This window comes from Chelonia mydas, chromosome 10, assembly GCF_015237465.2.
Source record: "Chelonia mydas isolate rCheMyd1 chromosome 10, rCheMyd1.pri.v2, whole genome shotgun sequence".
NCBI classification, from domain to species: Eukaryota; Metazoa; Chordata; order Testudines; family Cheloniidae; genus Chelonia; species Chelonia mydas.
Genome location: NC_051250.2, coordinates 44,989,822 through 45,007,358, shown reverse-complemented (window position 1 = coordinate 45,007,358; position 17,537 = coordinate 44,989,822). Strand labels below are relative to the sequence as shown.

Here is a 17,537-nt window from a genome sequence, read left to right as displayed (position 1 = left end):
ATACTCACATACAACCAGTCTGACCCAACTTCCTGCATTCTCTTCCGCCAGCCTTGGAGTGGCAAGGTCCCAAGACAGACAGCAATCTCATCTACCTTCAGCTTCATCCAGACAAGATTATCAAAGTGCTGGACAGCCGGCGAGGCGTGCTCCGCAGCATCAGTCTGAAAAACCAACAGCAGGTGGACATGGTCCTCTCCATCAACAAAGGGAACAAAGCTTTGCTCCTGAAGATTCCCAAAGAGTATGACCTGGTATGTGATGGGACACATTACATGTGCTTGGTGTTGCCTCTGAGCCCTCTCTCTGCCTGGCTGTGCCAGTCATAAGGAATAAATTCCCTACCCTCCACCTCCCTTGATGACGTGTTCCTGGGAGCCCAAACTAAATGTTTTGGCAGGGGTGGCTGGGTTTATTGCTGGGATAGCCTTACACTGGAGGTTCTAGGCCAGTGGATAATAACACCAATGCTTTGTACTGATTCTGAAAAAGCCTTTTGCCCAGATCTGTGAGGTTTAATAACTCTGGATTTCTAGTAAACATGATGCTCCAAAGCATGCATGCCCTACGTATGCATGAAATAAATGTCAGGATTCTACTTAGTGCTGGTAAACCAATCAAACAGGTGGAAACTCCAGAGTCCATAGGAGGCATTTTTATCTCATGTGGTATTTTGGATCCTATATTTCCACTCTTTGGTTCGTGCAGCATGAAACATATTAATGGTGGCTATGCCTGCCTATCTAAATAACAACCAGAGCTCCATAGGAATGGCCCAGGGGTGTCTGATGGTCTGGCCTACACAGAGAATGCTTCAGGTGGGCCCCGTAGGTTCTGATCTTTAGTTACAAGAAGCTGTAGCCTTCTCTCAGACAATGAATCTACATCATCCCCCTGGAAATAGAAGTGTCACTCGTTGAGTGGGACTTGCTGGTTGGAAGCAGGGCTCATGTGCCTAAGCACAGAGAGAACATGAGAGGGAAGAAAAATGAGATCTTCAAGCAAGAGCCTGATTAGCTGTGAGTGGTATTGGGGCTGCTATTGGGGTCTTGGCATTTTAGCCTGGTTTTAACACGATAGTGGAGTGCCACTCCCAGCCCAGCTGAGAATGGCTCCAGCTCACTCATTCTTTGGGGGCTCCTCCAGGTGTTGCTTTTTAATGGCGAGGCAGAGCGAAGTGACTTTGTCCGGAAGCTGACCAACTACTTGGAGACAAACGGACTGTCTCTCAACGTGTCTGACATGACGGAACGCAGCCTGCTGAAGAGGGCTGTGACCAAAGAGCAAAGGAAGCAGATCCTGGAGACTTTCTTCAGACATTTATTTGCCCAGGTATGTACCAAGCCAGCACATGGGTGTGGTGAGCATTCCGGTAAATGGAGGCCAGCTATTTATATTGATTAAGCATTAGGCACTACTGCTACTATTGCACACCATAATAGGCAAACCACTCACAAGGAACAAGCTGCCAATCTGTTTGACATTAAAGAATCCCTGTTATTTACAGAGGACTGAGGAAATGGCAGTGCTGGGATATTACCATTTAATACCTGGAAGAGGCTGTTGCATGACAGCATCATGAGTACACTGTACCAGTAAATGCCCTCCAGTGTGTATAGTAATAATAATGACCATCAGATGGGAGTCATAGGAGACTTTGCCACAGCATCTGCTATTAAACCTTGGCTAAGAGTTGGGGAGAGACCACCAGTGTTTGTATGGAATGGAAGGGGTGTGGGTTAGCATGGTTCTGTTCTGTGAGTGCTGAGTATGGGACTAGCCCTCAGCCTGCCTCTCTCATCGCAGGTGCTGGACATTGACAAGTCAGATGCCGGAGACCTCAACTTTGAAACGTCCTTGACAGCAAAAGAATCTCTCAAGTGTGAGCTGAGCCGGGCTGAGTTTGCAGAGTCGCTGGGGCTCAAACCCCAGTCCATGTTTGTGGAGTCCATGTTCTCTCTTGCTGACAAAGATGGCAATGGATATCTCTCCTTCCGAGAGTTCCTGGACATCTTGGTGGTCTTCATGAAAGGTGAGACTTCGCTGGAGGACTGGGAGAGAGTCACTGACTCACGTTAAGCATCTTGCTGCAGTCACAGCCCCAGCTAAACAGCTTCCTTCTTTGTCCACACTCTGCTCACCAGCCATCACAACTCAGCTGAACCTTGGCATGGTCCATCTATCAAATGAAACATAAAGCGAAGGTCCTGTCCCTGTGTAGTCACTGAAGTCCACTGGTGCCTCAGCCAAATTCCTTCAAGCTCAGAACACAAGTGTGACCAAATCCTTCTCAATATGATGCGTGTAAGAAGTAGCTAACTGAGGTCCTGATTCAGGACAGCACGTAAGCATGTGTTTCAATTTAAATGTGTGCTCAAGTGTTGTCCTGAATAGGAATGGGTTCAGGCACAGGATAACTGCTTTCCTAAATTGGGGTTCAAGTTTCTACCCCAGTTTCACTCACGCAGAGAGTGACCTCCACCTGTGAATTAACACGAATAACCAGAACAGCGTTTCTCCTTCAGCTGTTAAAGCAGAGAAGGCGATCTCTTCTCTTTGTCAATGCTGGTGGGCAAAGTTTGGCTAGTTAGTCTCTGAATGGGTATCCCGCACTCCACCTGTCGGGAGGCCAGTGATGTGACTCTTAAAATCTCCTTTTTTCTGATGCACTAGCAGACAGGGAAAGCTACAGCAAACTCTGCAGCTGCCTTTTCAACAGGCAGTGGTAAGGGGGTATCCCATGATCACTTCATACTATCATTTTTTATACTGTCAGGCAGTTTTGGGGGGTAGCTTCCTTGGGGGAAGTTGGGTGGTGTTGCATTTTACTGGGTGCATTTGGAGGCTTTATTAAGAGCTTGTCTACATGGGGAAATTGACCAGAATAGCTATTGCAGAAAAGGCAGCTATTCTGGAATAACTGCCTCTGTGGACACTCGGTTCCAAAGTAAATGTGATTTTATTCCTGGCCAGGGTACCAGACTCTGCCCCAGTTTACCCCCAGGCTGGAGAGAAACACGCAACCTTAATACTTTAATTGAGACACTGGGAGGGAATAAGGAGGTGGGATATGATAACTGACAGACTAGATATGGTGATTGCCAGAAAATCTTTGCCTTGCACTGATTAGGAGAATAATTTACAACAAATAATTTGTTTGACAAATTGTGCCTCTTTTTCTCTTTGCAAACTGTCTGCAGACAGGTAGTGATGGTCTCAGACTTATTCATTATTCAGAATCACTGCAGATTTCCACAGCGACTCATCCTTAGTTGGGAGTTCACTAAGAAGGAGTTTGTTGGAAATATTCAAAATTTGTGCCCTGTTGATTACTTAAATAAACACAGGGGATTGTTTCTGCTCCCTGACATGATGAGTGATGTCCTTAACTAACACAAGCGTGTATTGTGACTTTCACACTCAAATATTCCTTAAAGAATTTGCATTTGACGAACGTTTAGTTATTCAAGCTGTAAGATTTTTTTCTTCATGTCTATTCATGCTGGTAAAGCTTGCGTGACAGCATTTAGAGAAATCAAACACAGAGGAGCAGCAAATGCAGTTGAAACAAACTTGCTTACAAATTCAAAGTAACATTAGCAGTGTGCTTTTTTGCAGGAATTTCTCTGATGGAATGATGACTGTGTTACTGCAGGTCCCATAAGCCCCACCTCAGTCCTTGTAAAGTGCCTTGAGACCCTAATTTGCAAGGAACTACAAAAATAAGAAGTAATTCTTATTCCATCCATCTTCTTTCCTAACAGGGTCCCCAGAGGAGAAGTCAAAGCTGATGTTCACCATGTATGACGTTGACGGGAATGGCTTCCTCTCCAAGGAAGAGCTCATCAGGATGCTGAGGTATTCCTCCTGTCTGTGCTGCAGGATAGGTAGTTGGCATACGCCTTCTCAAAAGTGGCTGCTCATCTGAGGTGTTTCAACTGCTGAGGGTCAGGTGTGAAACCCCTTGGGTCCAGTACGTGGAGCTGAGAACCCCTGGATGTATCATGATGCTCTGAGAACCCCTGGATGTATTCTGATGCTCAGTCTCATCTGAAGTGTCTCCAGTAATGATGCCGCCACATCCCCTGCAGGGGTCTCTATAACCCCCCAGTCAGGCCTGTGTTCTTGCCCTCTGAGAGTCAGCTGATTGCTCTGCAGCTCCCAGTCTTGTCCCTTTGCTCTAGGTCCTTCATCGAGATCGCCAACAACTGCCTCTCAGGTGATCAGATGGAGCAGGTGATTGAGTCCATGTTCCAGGCATCAGGCTTTCAGGATAAGGAGGAGCTGACGTGGGAGGATTTTCACTACATGCTGCGGGACCATGACAGCGAGCTGCGCTTCACCCAGCTCTGCATCAAAGGTCAGCGTGGTGGGGCACAAAGAGGAAGGAAAGTCCAGGTGACCTTTCTGCTGCGCTCAGCTGGGCTGGGGGTGGCTGGCACTGGAGGGCAGAGCGAAGCCCTGTCTTTCCTCCAGCGTCTCTTTTCCAGCCGCAACCCACAGAGGCTCCATTCACTACAAGGTGGGGAAGTTGCCTTCTGCTGCGGAGACTCAACAAGCTGGCCCTTCTCTCAAGCAGAGCAGGCTGCCCATCCCAGCAGAGCCCCTCCCCCCCCCCCCGAGCAGAGCGCCCAGGGGCGTGATTGGGGCGTTCCTGGACGCGTAGTCTCCGTGTCACACCTTTGTCCTTTCTCCTCCCCACAGGAGTTCCCGACGTGTTCAGGCAAAACATGAGCAACCGTGTCTCCTTCATAAACCGGCCCAATACCAACGGGTAAGCTGTGCCCACTGGCCTGGGGTCTGCCTTTCTGTCTTCCCAACCCCTCTCCTCCCTACCAGCACGCTCGGACTCAGCCGCTGCCCCAGCAGGATGAGGGGAGAGAGGGAAGGCAAGTGGCTGCTTCTGAAGCTCCAGCGTGTGTCTGGGAGCAGACCAGCTGCAAGCCCAGTAAGGGAGAACACGGCTCCTCCTGTCTCTCCCCATGACTCCAGCCTTGGCTGGCTGCTGAGTTCACATGGTAGCTCGTCAAGAGCCGGATTTCACATGAGATTTCTGGTACAGAACCCCCAGGCTTACAGTGCATCATGGGAACGTGCAGCCTTCTGCTCTCGCGAGCCCTCTGGCCCCCCTGGCCTGGCGGGTCTGGCTCCTGACGCTGCAGTATAAGCATGCAATAACCCAGCCTGCCAGGGTCCCGCTGCAGGAGAACCTGGCATGCTCTGGCCTCCCGGCACAAGAGCCCAGTGTGCCCGGCTGCTTTCCAAAGCCTCATTCCCTCACATCTGGCTCTGAGCCGTGCTACGCAGATTATCCACAGAGGCATCTCTGGTTTATAAATAGTTCCTTTGGCAGCATAATCCCAACCAGGGAAAAAGCCCCAGCTCGAAACCACGGCACAGCTTGTGGAGTGCGAGAGGCCAGAGCTGGGGAAGAGGATGGGCAAGAAATGCGTATGCCCCCCCTCAATCCTTGGGCGCTAGCCTGAGCCTCTGAGCCGGCTGCCTGAGGGGTCAGGCTTTGGCTCAGGTGTTTCCTGTTTGATACCTTTCTAATGCAGCTGTTCTCTATGGACGGTGACTGTAAAAAGGGCCCCGGAGCGTTATGTGTATTATGACTGTGCGACTTTGTATCAGATTGGCTTGGATTATAAAATAAAACACCAATTAGGGCAGGAAGTGAAGAAGGAATCTGGATCCAGTTGAAACTTCAGGGGCCCTCTAGGGAGGAAGAAAGCAAGTATCAGTTTTGGCGTTCGGGTAGGATGGCAGCATGGCATGAGCACCCCTGCCCTTCCCTGCATGCCACACGCAGTTACTAAGCACCGTTTTCTGATGCCCTTCCCCAGACTGAGTAGTGCCTAACACCTGGGGTAGCCTCACTAATTTCAGTGGACCTGCACGAGGAGCCAGTGGCTGCGCTGTGGGTGTAAGGGTGTCAGAATCCGGCCCATTGAGTAGTCGCAGTGTGTCCAACTCCAGTCAGGTCGGTCAGGAAAGGAGCCAGTTTGTGAGGAACGTGTCTCTTTGGCTGAGCGGGTCCAGTCGAAGTTGGGCCTGGGTTGGGGGCAGTTCTGAGCTAGGTCAGTCCCGAGCTCCCCTGGGTAGGGGACTCCCCTGCACATCATCTCCCTGCTCTCAGGGGCCTCTGCTTAGGGTAACCATATTTCCCAAAGGGAAAACGGGACAGCGCGTGGGGCTGGCCCAAGCCACTTGCCCAAGTCCTGTCCCTCCTTCCCCTGCGGGGCTGGTGTCACTGCTTGCCCAGGCTCTGCCTGCCTGCCTTCCCCACCCCTCGTGAGGCTGGGGCTGGTGTCGCTGCTTGCCCAAGCTCTGCCTGCCTGCCTTCCCCGCCCCTCGCGACACTGGGGCTGGTGTCGCTGCTTGCCCAAGCTCTGCCTGCCTGCCTTCCCCGCCCCTCGTGAGGCTGGGGCTGGTGTCGCTGCTTGCTCGAGCCTGCCTGCCTCTCACCCAATCACTGTCTCTCCCCCTGCGTGGGGCTGCCAAGAGCAAACTGGACAAATGCCCACTCTTGCCAAAGAAGTCTGGACGGCTGAGACAGAGCTTAAAAAAGGGACTGTTCAAATCAAAACGGGACGTATGGTCTCCCTCTGCTTGTTCACCCGAGCTCTCTCCCAACGAGCGGGAGAGGGGCGAGGCCCAGACCCACGGCTGTAGTGACACCAAACGTCACCCAGGGAAGGAACATGCCCTGGAGCAACATTGGAACTCCTATGAATTTAGTGATCTACCGTTGGAGTTCCCAGCCTTCTGCCCTGCCCTGAGTGAGGTTTCCCATTACTGTAATTAATGTACTTTTATGGCTGTCCTTTAAAGCGTATCTTATCTGCCTTTATTAAGTTGTTACGCTTATCTGATTATTAGTTGTTATGAATCCCCATATAACTCTGCCGGATGGCATCACCTGACACACATTTGCACCATTTTACTACTCTCATTCATTGGCTGTATCACAGTAGTGAGCAGAAACGCCAGCCCAGCCAACGTGCTGGCTGCTGCTCAGACACGTAGTGAAAGAATCTTTGCCCCAGGGAGCCTGCGCACTCAGTGGCATTAAGGAACTGCATGGTCCCGGTGGTTATGGGACTGATCTAACCCCCGCTCGCTCGCAGTCCACTGGAGTTTTGCCCTCCACTCTGGTGGGAAGAGTGCTGTGTTTGTTTAACCGTGAGCTGACGACTATTCTTTTTAGGGCAACACCTCCCCAGCCACATTTATACACCGAGGCCCAAAGGACAAAATACCAGCGGAGCAAAGTTCACCAGAAGATCCAGCAGTTCAAACGTTTCATTGAGAATTACCGGCGCCACATTGCCTGCGTGGTTCTGTTCTCCGCCATCACTGCCGGCGTGTTTGCGGAGAGAGCATATTGTGAGTGGCCAGCTAGCATAGAGCGTCCCCTGCTGACGGGGCAGCTCAGAGCGCCACCATCCAGGGAGGAGAGAAGCAGGAATGTGCGCTTCTGGGGGGTGCGCCGGGAGCAGGGCCCTGTGTGCTAGGCCAGCCTGATGTGGGGGTGACGGCTGGGACAGTGAGGGGAGTCCATGAATCAGTTACACACACTGACATCAGAACGATAAGAAGAATGGAGGTCCCCAGCCAGACTCTAATGAGACTTGTCCCTGTTGCCCGCAGTGCAAAGGGGTGCGCCTCTGGCCATAAGCGGCCAGCATGGCATTCTTTCCCCTGGCATAAAGCTAGCAAGGCTAGTTCCTGTACCTGTGCATGGCAGAGCCCTCCTCCACTATGCCAGTCCCCCCTGGCATGACGTTCCACTGGTATCCCATACAGCAGGGGTGTAAGTTCAGACAGGCCCCTAGGCTGCTCTACATCATGGGAGGGCTGAGGATGGAGCTGGCACAGACTGGCCCTCGGAATCAGAGAGCCATAACCAGTCTCCCGCTAGCCCACCCCTGCATTCCACCATGTCCTGCTGCATTTACCTTTGGAGAAATGAGCTGGTTTGTTGCCCCTCTATTAAGGAGACACAGAAAGGGAGCGAGCTCCTCCCCAGCACTCTCTTGTGCTCGCCCTGTGTGTAACCCTCCTGCCCCGCTTTGTCCGCAGACTATGCATTTGCATCACCATCAACAGGAATTGCCGACACCACCTTCGTGGGCATTGTCATCTCCCGGGGGGCGGCAGCCAGCATCTCCTTCATGTACTCCTACATCCTGCTCACAATGTGCCGCAACCTCATCACCTTCCTGCGCGAAACCTTCCTCAACCGCTACATCCCCTTCGACGCCGCCGTGGACTTCCATCGCTGGCTTGCTATGGCGGCCCTGATCTTTTCAAGTGAGTTGGCTACATGGTGGGGGGATCCCCCTGGCCCTGATACTGACAGAGAATGGGGCATCCCCCAAAGCCAGCTGCTCTACATCCTGCACAGCCAAAGTCAGACGTGAGCCATCCCGTTCAGGACTGACCTGCCCCCCTAGACACAGACAGAGATACCCGGGCAAAAATTGGGGTCCCCTCTGTATTGCAAAGCACTCATTGGTTGCCTAGCTCCACCCGTGTGTTTGGGTCTCTCGAGCACAGCTATATGATGGTGCTTGACCATGTGTTTGCTCTGTCTCTGTGTCCTGCAGTTCTCCACACTGGGGGCCATGTAGTGAATGTCTATATCTTCTCGGTCAGCCCACTCAGCATCCTGTCCTGCCTCTTCTCCAACGTCTTCATGGATGATGGGTGAGTGTGTTTTGGAGGCCCTGCCCTGGGCAAAGCACAACTGTTTGAGGAGCAGCTAGGTAAGACCACAGATGGAGGACAGTGCAATGCAGAGGGCTGGGCTAGATGGCTTGAGAGATCTCATCCAACCTGCCTGGGAAGTGATCTCCTTGGGGAAACTGCAGTCTGTGGATGGCCACCATCCCCAAAGGGCAACGTCAGAGGCCATTTGTGGAGTGGAAAGCCAGTGGGCATTTGGTTTGTTCTGTAGAGAAGTCTGTGATCTGATGTCAGAGGGTTAGGTCATCTCTTTCCTCTCTAGGTCACAGATGCCCCAGAAGTACTACTGGTGGTTCTTCGAGACCGTCCCAGGTAAGGGTGACCATCCGTGCATGCCAGGCGTTCTGTGAGGGGGGGGTCTGCATAGCTCCCCCGCCCCGGCGGTTCCAAGCTTGGCACAGGCTATTCTGATGACCCCTTGCCCCTCATTCTTCAACCCTCTTTCTGGCAGGCATGACCGGGGTGCTGCTGCTGGTGATTCTGGCGGTGATGTACGTGTTCGCCTCCCATCACTTTCGGCGCATCAGCTTCCGGGGGTTCTGGATCACGCACCACCTCTACGTGCTGCTCTACATCATGGTACGTGGATTGGAGTCCTGCGGCCCAGCTTCGCTCTTGCGCTCTGGCTATTGGGCACGAGGTCTGTTTTGTACCTAGTGCAGAGTATTCATCACAGCTGTTAGCAAGGAGCTGGAGGGATTTACAGGGAGTGGATGGGCTTCCCAACCAGTCTTTCACCTCCCATGGGGGTGAGCACAGTATGCAAACCTAGACTCGATATGTGGGAGTTCCTATTTGTCCTCCACTCACACAGGTCCAGAGCTGGGCGGTGGAAGGGGCTGCTAAGCAGAGGGGAGGTGAATGTTTTGCAGACTTGGAAGAATGAATGTTATTGGTAGCATACAGAATATGCGTCAGTACAGAAGAGACGGGTGCAAATCCACTCAGCACCCAGAGATTGAAGCATGGCACCGTGAGCCACCAAGCTGCCCTGGTTAGAAAGCACGTGCAGGTGCTGGAACCTTGCTAACAGAGAGAGTGCACATGTGGCAGGCTGTGGGTCCTAGTGGGTAGAGCATGGGCCTGGGGCTTAGGAGACCTGGGTTCTAGTCTGCACTCAATCACTGGCCTGCTGGGTGAGCTTTGGCAAGTCACCTCCCTGCTCAGTTCCTCAGTTTCCCCATCTGTAGAATGGGGATGCAAAGAAGTAGGGATTATTATTGTCATAGCTAACAGCTGCTCAGGGCTGCTCTGACCTAGCCTGCCTGACCTAGCCTTACTGCCCACTGGGTAGCTCTGCCATTGCACTCCTCCATTTGGGGCACGTTAACACCTGAGCGGTTTCCTGCACTGCAATCATGGGTGTGTTTGGCGCTGTGTTCCCAGGTCGTTGTCCATGGCAGCTACGGCCTGGTCCAGCAGCCCCGCTTCCACATCTATTTCATCATCCCAGCTCTCATCTATGGGGCAGATAAGTTGATCAGCCTGAGCAGGAAGAAGGTGGAGATGAGTGTGCTGAAAGCTGAGCTCCTCCCTTCAGGTACAGTGGGGGCGGCTCCCCGGGGGGTGTTAGCGTGTCAGGCAGTCTGCATGACCCCCCGCTGGCCTGCGGGGTATATCCATCTTTCGCAGAGATCTGGAGCTCTCAGTGTCCCTGGTTAGCCATCTCCGGCTGGCAGGGGCAGGCCTGTGCTGCCTTGACCCAGCAGGCACATGGGTACATCCCTGCTGAAGTCTGTTGATGGCCGTCGGCCATGGCAGTGGCGCTGGAATGTACGTCCCCACGCTGCTGCTGTTGGAGACCAAACCATGCCCAGCAACAGGGGCTGACACAGGCTCACAAGGCTGCCAGGAGCCTTCCTCTGGCATCACCCTCCAGGCAGCCTGCTCAGCTGCTCTGCCCCTGAGGGCTAAGCTCTTCTCTGCTGGGAGCACCACACCACTTTTCACCACCACCCAGCCGGACTCTCCCTGCACCCAATCTCAGCCCTCCCCTACCTTCCTGCTCCCACTCGGGGCCTGTCAGCATGGTGAGTGTTGGAGCCTCTGTTCTGTGCATGTGCAGCTCCCACCCAGGAAGGAGCCATGTGCAGCACGCCTGGCATGGCTCAGATAAGGGGGAAACTGATTTTACAGAGCAGGAGCTGTTATCTTAAGAAAGATGCTAAGGAAACCTTTGCCCTTCTCTTAGGCGTTACTTATCTCAAGTTCCAGCGGCCGCAGGATTTTGACTATAAGTCCGGGCAGTGGGTGCGAATTGCCTGCCTGTCCCTAGGGACAAATGAATACCACCCCTTCACCCTGACCTCTGCACCCCACGAGGACGCGCTGAGCCTGCATATCCGAGCCGCAGGGCCCTGGACCACCCGGTTGCGGGAGCTGTACTCCCCGGAGATTGTGGCTGAAATCGGCAGATATCCCAAGGTACAGCCGGGCGTTTCCTCCCCTGTGAGTCTGGGGATGGGCGAAAAAGCCACATCTCTGGAGAGTGGGTCCTCCGAGCATGACAGAGTGCCAGCACCCGGGCATCAGCAGAGTGAGCTGTGTGTGGCAGGGAGGGAGCTCAGGCTCTGAGATCTAAGCTTCTGGCTTAGCGCAGCTAGATTCTTTGGAGCCACCAGTCCCACTCCTGGATGGGCTGACTCAGTCCTTCATCCTACCCCGGCTGGTGCATTGGTTCCTATTGCCACTGGCTGCATGTGGGATGGTCCAAGGAAATGTAGCTGTCCTGGCTCCTGTCTGCCCCAAGCGGGTGTCAGAGATCTCTGGGCACTGCTTGTAAAATGTCCTCTGCCCCCATCCTGGGGCGCTCTGCGCTGTGCTAGCTGGGGTCTGCTCCCTGAGACAGCAGCGCGGGCAGCACAGCGTTGCTCACTACCGGCTCCTTCCCAGCTCTATCTGGACGGGCCGTTCGGCGAGGGCCACCAGGAGTGGAACAAGTTTGAAGTCTCTGTGCTGGTGGGAGGAGGCATCGGGGTAACTCCCTTCGCCTCCATTCTCAAAGACCTGGTCTTCAAGTCCTCGGTCAGCTCCAAGATGCCGTGCAAGAAGGTGAGAGCCCACAGAGTGCGAGGGACTCCCTGGGCCCCTCCTCTCGCTGCCCTGGTGACGTGGGAGGAACGTCTGACAACAGTCCCGCAGCACTCAGGAGAGAGCGGGCAGCGAGGCCAAGCGGTAGGGCTTAGCCTGTCTGCTCCAGGTCACTCTGAGGTCTCAGCACTGTCCTCCCCTTGCTCTCCGTCTCAGATAGCTGCAGCGCGATGCTGTTGTCAGAGCCTGTCCCCTGGCCCTGCGCACGTTTCTGGGACCCAACCCATTCCCTCAGAGGCTCTGAAATGCTCACTGACGCAGCACCATGAGTTTTGCCCAGCACTCTCAGTGCGCCCCCTCTGGGCTGCCACCTATCGCCTCCCTTAGCACAGAGATTTTACTTTTCATGGCTGATCCTGGTGGGGCTGGCGGTGGAGGGTCCCCAGGATGGGGACAGCTGAGGGGACGTGGGGAGTGGGGGCTGGCTGCAGGGGATCCCCCGGAGCGGGGGCTGGCTTGGGGTTGCTAGGGCCCTGCCAGTGACCCGCTCTCTTGTGCTCTCAGATCTATTTCATCTGGGTGACGCGGACTCAGCGGCAGTTCGAGTGGCTGGCTGACATCATCCGCGAGGTGGAGGAGAACGACCGGCACGACCTGGTGTCTGTGCACATCTACATCACCCAGCTGGCTGAGAAGTTCGACCTGCGCACCACCATGCTGGTGAGTGCCCTGCGCCAGGGCTGCCGCTCTGTGCCAAGTGGGAGGTCCGAATACGGGAGAGGGCAGGGCCAATTTCACCTCCGCCAAGGCTGGGCTAGGGGGACAGGACCCAACTGAGAGAGGGCATAAGGTGATTAGCCATTGCCCCAGTGCTGCTCTGGGCTGCCCCCTTCCCCTACCCCGTGCTGTGTCCCTGACCCCAGTCCCTCTCTGTGGTGGGGCAGCCCCACGTGCCATGTCCCTGGTCCCAGTGCCAGTCTGTACTGGCTCGCCCCCCATGCCGCGTCCCCGGTCCCAGTGCCGCGTCCCTGGTCCCAGTGCCGCTTTGTGCTGGACCCGTCCCCTGTGCCGTGTCCCTGGTCCCAGTGCTGCTGCGTGCTGGTTTGGCCCCCCTGGGCCATGTTAGAGCAGAGAGGCCCTGCCCTTTCCCACCTCCCCTCCCTGACCCATGGCGCCTTTCTCCTTTCAGTACATCTGTGAGCGACACTTCCAGAAGGTGCTGAACCGGAGCCTGTTCACGGGGCTGCGCTCCATCACGCACTTCGGGCGGCCCCCCTTCGTGCCCTTCTTCAAGTCCCTGCAGGAGGTTCATCCCCAGGTCAGTGCCAGCCGGCCCTCGCCCCCACCGGTCTCTGCCAAGCAAGGGGTATAGGAGCTGGCAGCTGAGCAATGTGCCGGGGGGAGCCCTCTGTGCAGCATTGGGAGCTCCCAAGGGCCTGGAGGAAACGTTCCCAAATAGTCAAAGGGTGGGGCTGGGCCGCAGATTATCCTGAAGCCTTGCCAAGGGAGGGGAGAGGCGTCTGCCAGACCCACCGACAGGGAAAATGACAGCCTCATGCCAGCTGGCCCGGGCTGATCCTGCCACTGGCTCATGTTCCCTCCTGACCATGTCCTGTCAGGCAGACCCCAGTCCGGGCACCAAAGGGTTACAAAAATCTCTTAGCCCTGCCCCTGCAAAGCAAGAGCCAAAAGCCTTTGGAACAGGGGCGTCACAGCCTGGCACCCTGCCAGCGAGTCACACCCGTAATCCCCAAAGCGTCTGGGGCTTCTGGGGGGACGTGAGTTTGCACCGTGCCATGGCAGTGAAAGACCAACACGGTGGAGGGCTGTACGCGCAATGTCCTCTTGCCCTGGGGCAGAGAGCCCCAGATGCCCCCGGAGACCGTGCACACCCCATCACTGGGAACGTACCGACAAACTCAGCCACACTCAGAGCAGAGCCACGAAAATGACCGGGGAGGGATTGATGGGTGAGGGAGGCTGAGAAGAGCCAGCTCTGCCGTGCTCTGCAAAGGGAGACAAGCCACAGCCTGCGAACGTGGGGCGGGATGTCAGAGGCCTGACTAGAAGCAGTGGGATGAAATTAACTGACATGTCTTGTGGCTGACCGGCGGGCAAGGCAGAGGGATGTGCCAGGCTGGGGGAGCCCCATTGCTTGGGGATTGTGAAAACTAGACAAAAACAGTAGCAAAAATGGGGACAGTCCTGCTGTGAGGGGGATGGGACCTGGTACTGCCCAGTGCACTGCTGATGGGAGAGGCCATGGCTGCAGCGAGCTCTTGGCACTGCCAGCGGCTGAAACTCCAGCTGGGGTGTTTGAGACGCTCCGGGAAAGAGGCTTGTTGTGAACAGAGAAACAAATGCGGCTTTTGTTTCCCCCATCCCGCCAGAAAGGTCAAGGCTGTTCCTAAAGGGAGGTGTCTTTGGGGGGCGTTCATGCAAGGTGCAGGCCAAACTGGTACAAGTGCATTGGGCTGACGGTGGTGTAGCCTGAGGGCAGAGTCTTCCCTTAGCATGTGTGCACACGGGTTCAGTTCCTGGACTCTCCCGGGGGCTAGAGCAACAAACCAGGGAGGGTGCTGCCGAGAGAAGAGGAGGTGTGAGATACATGGCCCCAGCATCCCGTGCACAGTGGGGGCAGAGCCACCCACCCCTCCTGCTGGTGGGAGGAAACCAGAGCTGGCACGTGAGGGCAGCAGGGTGAACTGCTCTGAGCCTCTGGCAGAATGGAGACTGCTGGTGTGACGAGCCAGGCCAGTGCAGAGGGCTGACTGTGGGAGCCCCTTGCTCTCAGAGACTCTTGTTACTTGATGCCCCTGCTTCCCCAGGTGTGGAAGATTGGCGTGTTCAGCTGCGGCCCCCCAGGGATGACCAAGAACGTGGAGCAAGCTTGTCAGCAGATCAACAAACTGGACCAGACCTACTTTGTGCATCACTATGAGAACTTCTAACCCGTTCCCCACCCATGGAAACACAGCCCTGCCCAAGCTTGAGTGCGGTTCCCTGGGCTACCATGGGGCCAGCTGCTATGTGAACTCAGTGCTTCCAGAGTCCTGGGAAAAGTTCCCTGCCGCTTTTCAGACGGGAGCTGCTGGGTGTCCATGGCACGTCCCCCGCACAGCCTCACGGAGATGCCCTCCTGGAGCCGCGCTGTCCCAGGAGCGAATCGCAAGGATGCTGGGGATCTGCATGGCACTGGCAGCAGGTTCCTGGAGATCACTGCCCAGCGGGGAGCGGCTTTGCCTGTGATTTATGGAAACCCCAATGGCAGCGTAGCCAGCCAGGCAGCACTGCTGTCCCATGCCTTTGGGACCCACCAGGTCCTGTCACGCATGTCTTTTGTGTGTGTCTGACCTTAGGAACCGATTAACTGATTGATTGGGACTGCGTCAGTCTCTGTACTGGCATCCGGCAGCTTCGTGCTGTGTCACAGAGGCCCTGAAACAAGGGGCTTCTGTTCCAGGGTAGCATCACTGGAATGCAGTCCTCCTGGATCTCTGCCCTACTTCCCTATGGCCAGCTCCCCAGAGCAGGGGGGTGTATGTGAGTGAGTGAGAGAGAGACACACACCTCCGCCACTCCGCTGTGCTCCAGAGCAGTGGCGGGAATCTCACAGCGAGACACTGACATTAAGCGACCGAATTGCAAATCTTATGGAACTTAAAGTCTTCAGATAAAAGAGCCCTGAGGCGCAATCCTGCCCCACTGATTTTAATGGCAAAGCTGCCATTAACTTCACTAGGGCCAGAGTTCTAGCCTGCACTCAAACAACAATCTAACACGGAGAAATTGCATCTCTGTGACTCCAAGCAGCGATGCGGGCCGGGCGGGGGAGCCAGAGGGGGAGGAAGCAGAACCCCTGGGAGGACCTGGGGCAGTTTGTTCACTTGGGGCCCTGGACCCCCCTTTTTGGGGGTGTCATGTGGCCCTTGCCTGCCCCAGCCCAGCTCTCAGAGGAACTCAGCAACCAGCATGTCCATGTCCAAGGACGGTGGCCTGCAGCAGTGTGCTGTGCTAGGGAGGATGGAAAGAGGATCACCTTGGGGAAACCAGCAGAGCCACACCAGGGTGCTTTGGGCAGGGAGGGTGTCTGCACAACTCCAGCTGAAGGGAATCCTCAGCTAAGGGCCTTGGGAGGCTTTTCAGCCTGGCAAACACCAGTACAAAGAGCACAGGGATGCTTGCAAGTAAATCCAGGACGGAGCTGGTTGCTGGGCCCCCCTGAAAGGGCTTCTGGGTGGGCCTGAGCCATTGGAATAGAGTGAAAAGGGGTTCATTCCACTGGGCTGGCGTGGGACGTAAGTGGTGCCTAGAGCATGTGCTGCACCCCTACAGGGGGGGAACGTTCCCCCCTCTGCTAATGACCGTAACCATCCCCACAAGGCAGCCTGTTTCCTGCTCCTACGAGGGATGAATCGCCATTTGCTTTCCCATTCAAACACATTTCCACCATTTGCCCAGCTCTCGCCTGCTCCCGCTAGGACACAGAGAAGTGTGGCTCCCTCGTTTGGCGTGAATTGTATTGGAGTAAGTGCATGCATTAAACCAGGGCTTGCTGGCTGCTTCCGAAAGAAACTATTAATTCATTGCATTTGCTGCTGCTGCTCTGAAAGTCTGACTCGTTTTGTCTGTTCCCTTTCTGTATTTAATGGCTAAGCCCGTAGCTCTTATTTTTGTTGGCATACCACCCAACAGCCCAGCATAATTTGCTAGCTGACTATTCATGCCTTTGAAAGCATGACAATAACGATTACTGCAAACTGTCCAAGCATTAAAATACCCTTTTCGTGAATTGTGAATGTTACGCTCCATGCCTCAGAACCAAAGCTGGGAAGTGAAATCATTAATCTCGATGAGCTGTGAATGTGTAAATTCAAATGACTGATTTTAAGGCACTTCCAAAATAAAACTGGTTAACTGCGGAATCATTCTCTTGTCTTTGGTAATTATTGGGGTTTGTTATTTGATATGTAGCAATCTCTTCTTATCGGGGTCACCCAATGAAATTAATAGGTAGCAGGTTTAAAACAAAAGGAAGCATGTCTTCACACAACGCACAGTCAACCTGTGGAACTCTTTGCCAGAGGATGTTGTGAAGGCCAAGACTATAACAGGGTTCAAAAAAGATCTAGATAAGTTCATGGAGGATAGGTCCATCAATGGCTATTAGCCAAGATGGGCAGGGATGGTGTCCCTAGCCTCTGTTTGCCAGAAGCTGGGAATGAGCGACAGAGGATGGATCACTTGATGATTACCTGTTCTGTTCATTCCCTCTGGGGCACCTGGCATTGGCCACTGTCGGTAGACAGGATACTGGGCTAGATGGACCTTTGGTCTGACCCAGTATGGCCGTTCTTATGTGCTTATCAAGAAGCTGCGTTTGTTCCCTCCGGCTTGGTCAATGCACAGGAAGCAGCCAATGGCACAGCTCCAGCGTGACAGCACTGAACTCGACGACGTGAAGCTAGCAAGAATGAGTGAAGATCATGTTCTGTAATGAGCACGGGTGGTATCTGCAGGAGGGTGTTGTAATGGCCACCTCTCGGCTGACAGCAGGGATGTAGCCAGGGAACCTTCAGAGCTAAAAGCCCAAGTTTCTACGATGTGAGCTAAGGAGCCAAGGTCTGTGGGCAGGGCCGTAGCAGACTCGGCTCCTCTGTGGGGGGCGGCAGAGGGGTTAGGATAATGCGGGAATCTGTACAATGTACGAAGGCATTGGCCTGGGGGGCGGGGGGGGGGGCCTCTGTATGTATGTG

At 54.6% G+C, this 17,537-nt stretch overlaps 1 protein-coding gene across 5 annotated transcripts in view; it reads left to right on the top strand.

The window, feature by feature from the left end:
- The window catches only part of LOC102933380 (dual oxidase 2), an 80,342-nt gene extending 63,633 nt beyond the window's left edge, over positions 1-16,709 (top strand). For all 5 annotated transcript variants that reach the window (XM_037910881.2, XM_037910880.2, XM_043524052.1 and 2 more), the window contains 17 exons: positions 52-254; positions 1,147-1,332; positions 1,807-2,032; positions 3,765-3,858; positions 4,185-4,360; positions 4,705-4,774; positions 7,211-7,389; positions 8,086-8,316; positions 8,613-8,712; positions 9,014-9,063; positions 9,203-9,330; positions 10,138-10,291; positions 10,943-11,175; positions 11,644-11,802; positions 12,346-12,501; positions 12,971-13,099; positions 14,610-16,709. In XM_037910881.2, the coding sequence (XP_037766809.1) occupies positions 52-254; positions 1,147-1,332; positions 1,807-2,032; positions 3,765-3,858; positions 4,185-4,360; positions 4,705-4,774; positions 7,211-7,389; positions 8,086-8,316; positions 8,613-8,712; positions 9,014-9,063; positions 9,203-9,330; positions 10,138-10,291; positions 10,943-11,175; positions 11,644-11,802; positions 12,346-12,501; positions 12,971-13,099; positions 14,610-14,732 (2,597 nt within the window). In that variant the 3' untranslated portion in view covers positions 14,733-16,709. The remainder of the gene's footprint in view (positions 1-51; positions 255-1,146; positions 1,333-1,806; positions 2,033-3,764; positions 3,859-4,184; positions 4,361-4,704; positions 4,775-7,210; positions 7,390-8,085; positions 8,317-8,612; positions 8,713-9,013; positions 9,064-9,202; positions 9,331-10,137; positions 10,292-10,942; positions 11,176-11,643; positions 11,803-12,345; positions 12,502-12,970; positions 13,100-14,609) is intronic.
- Positions 16,710-17,537: the final 828 nt, after the last annotated feature.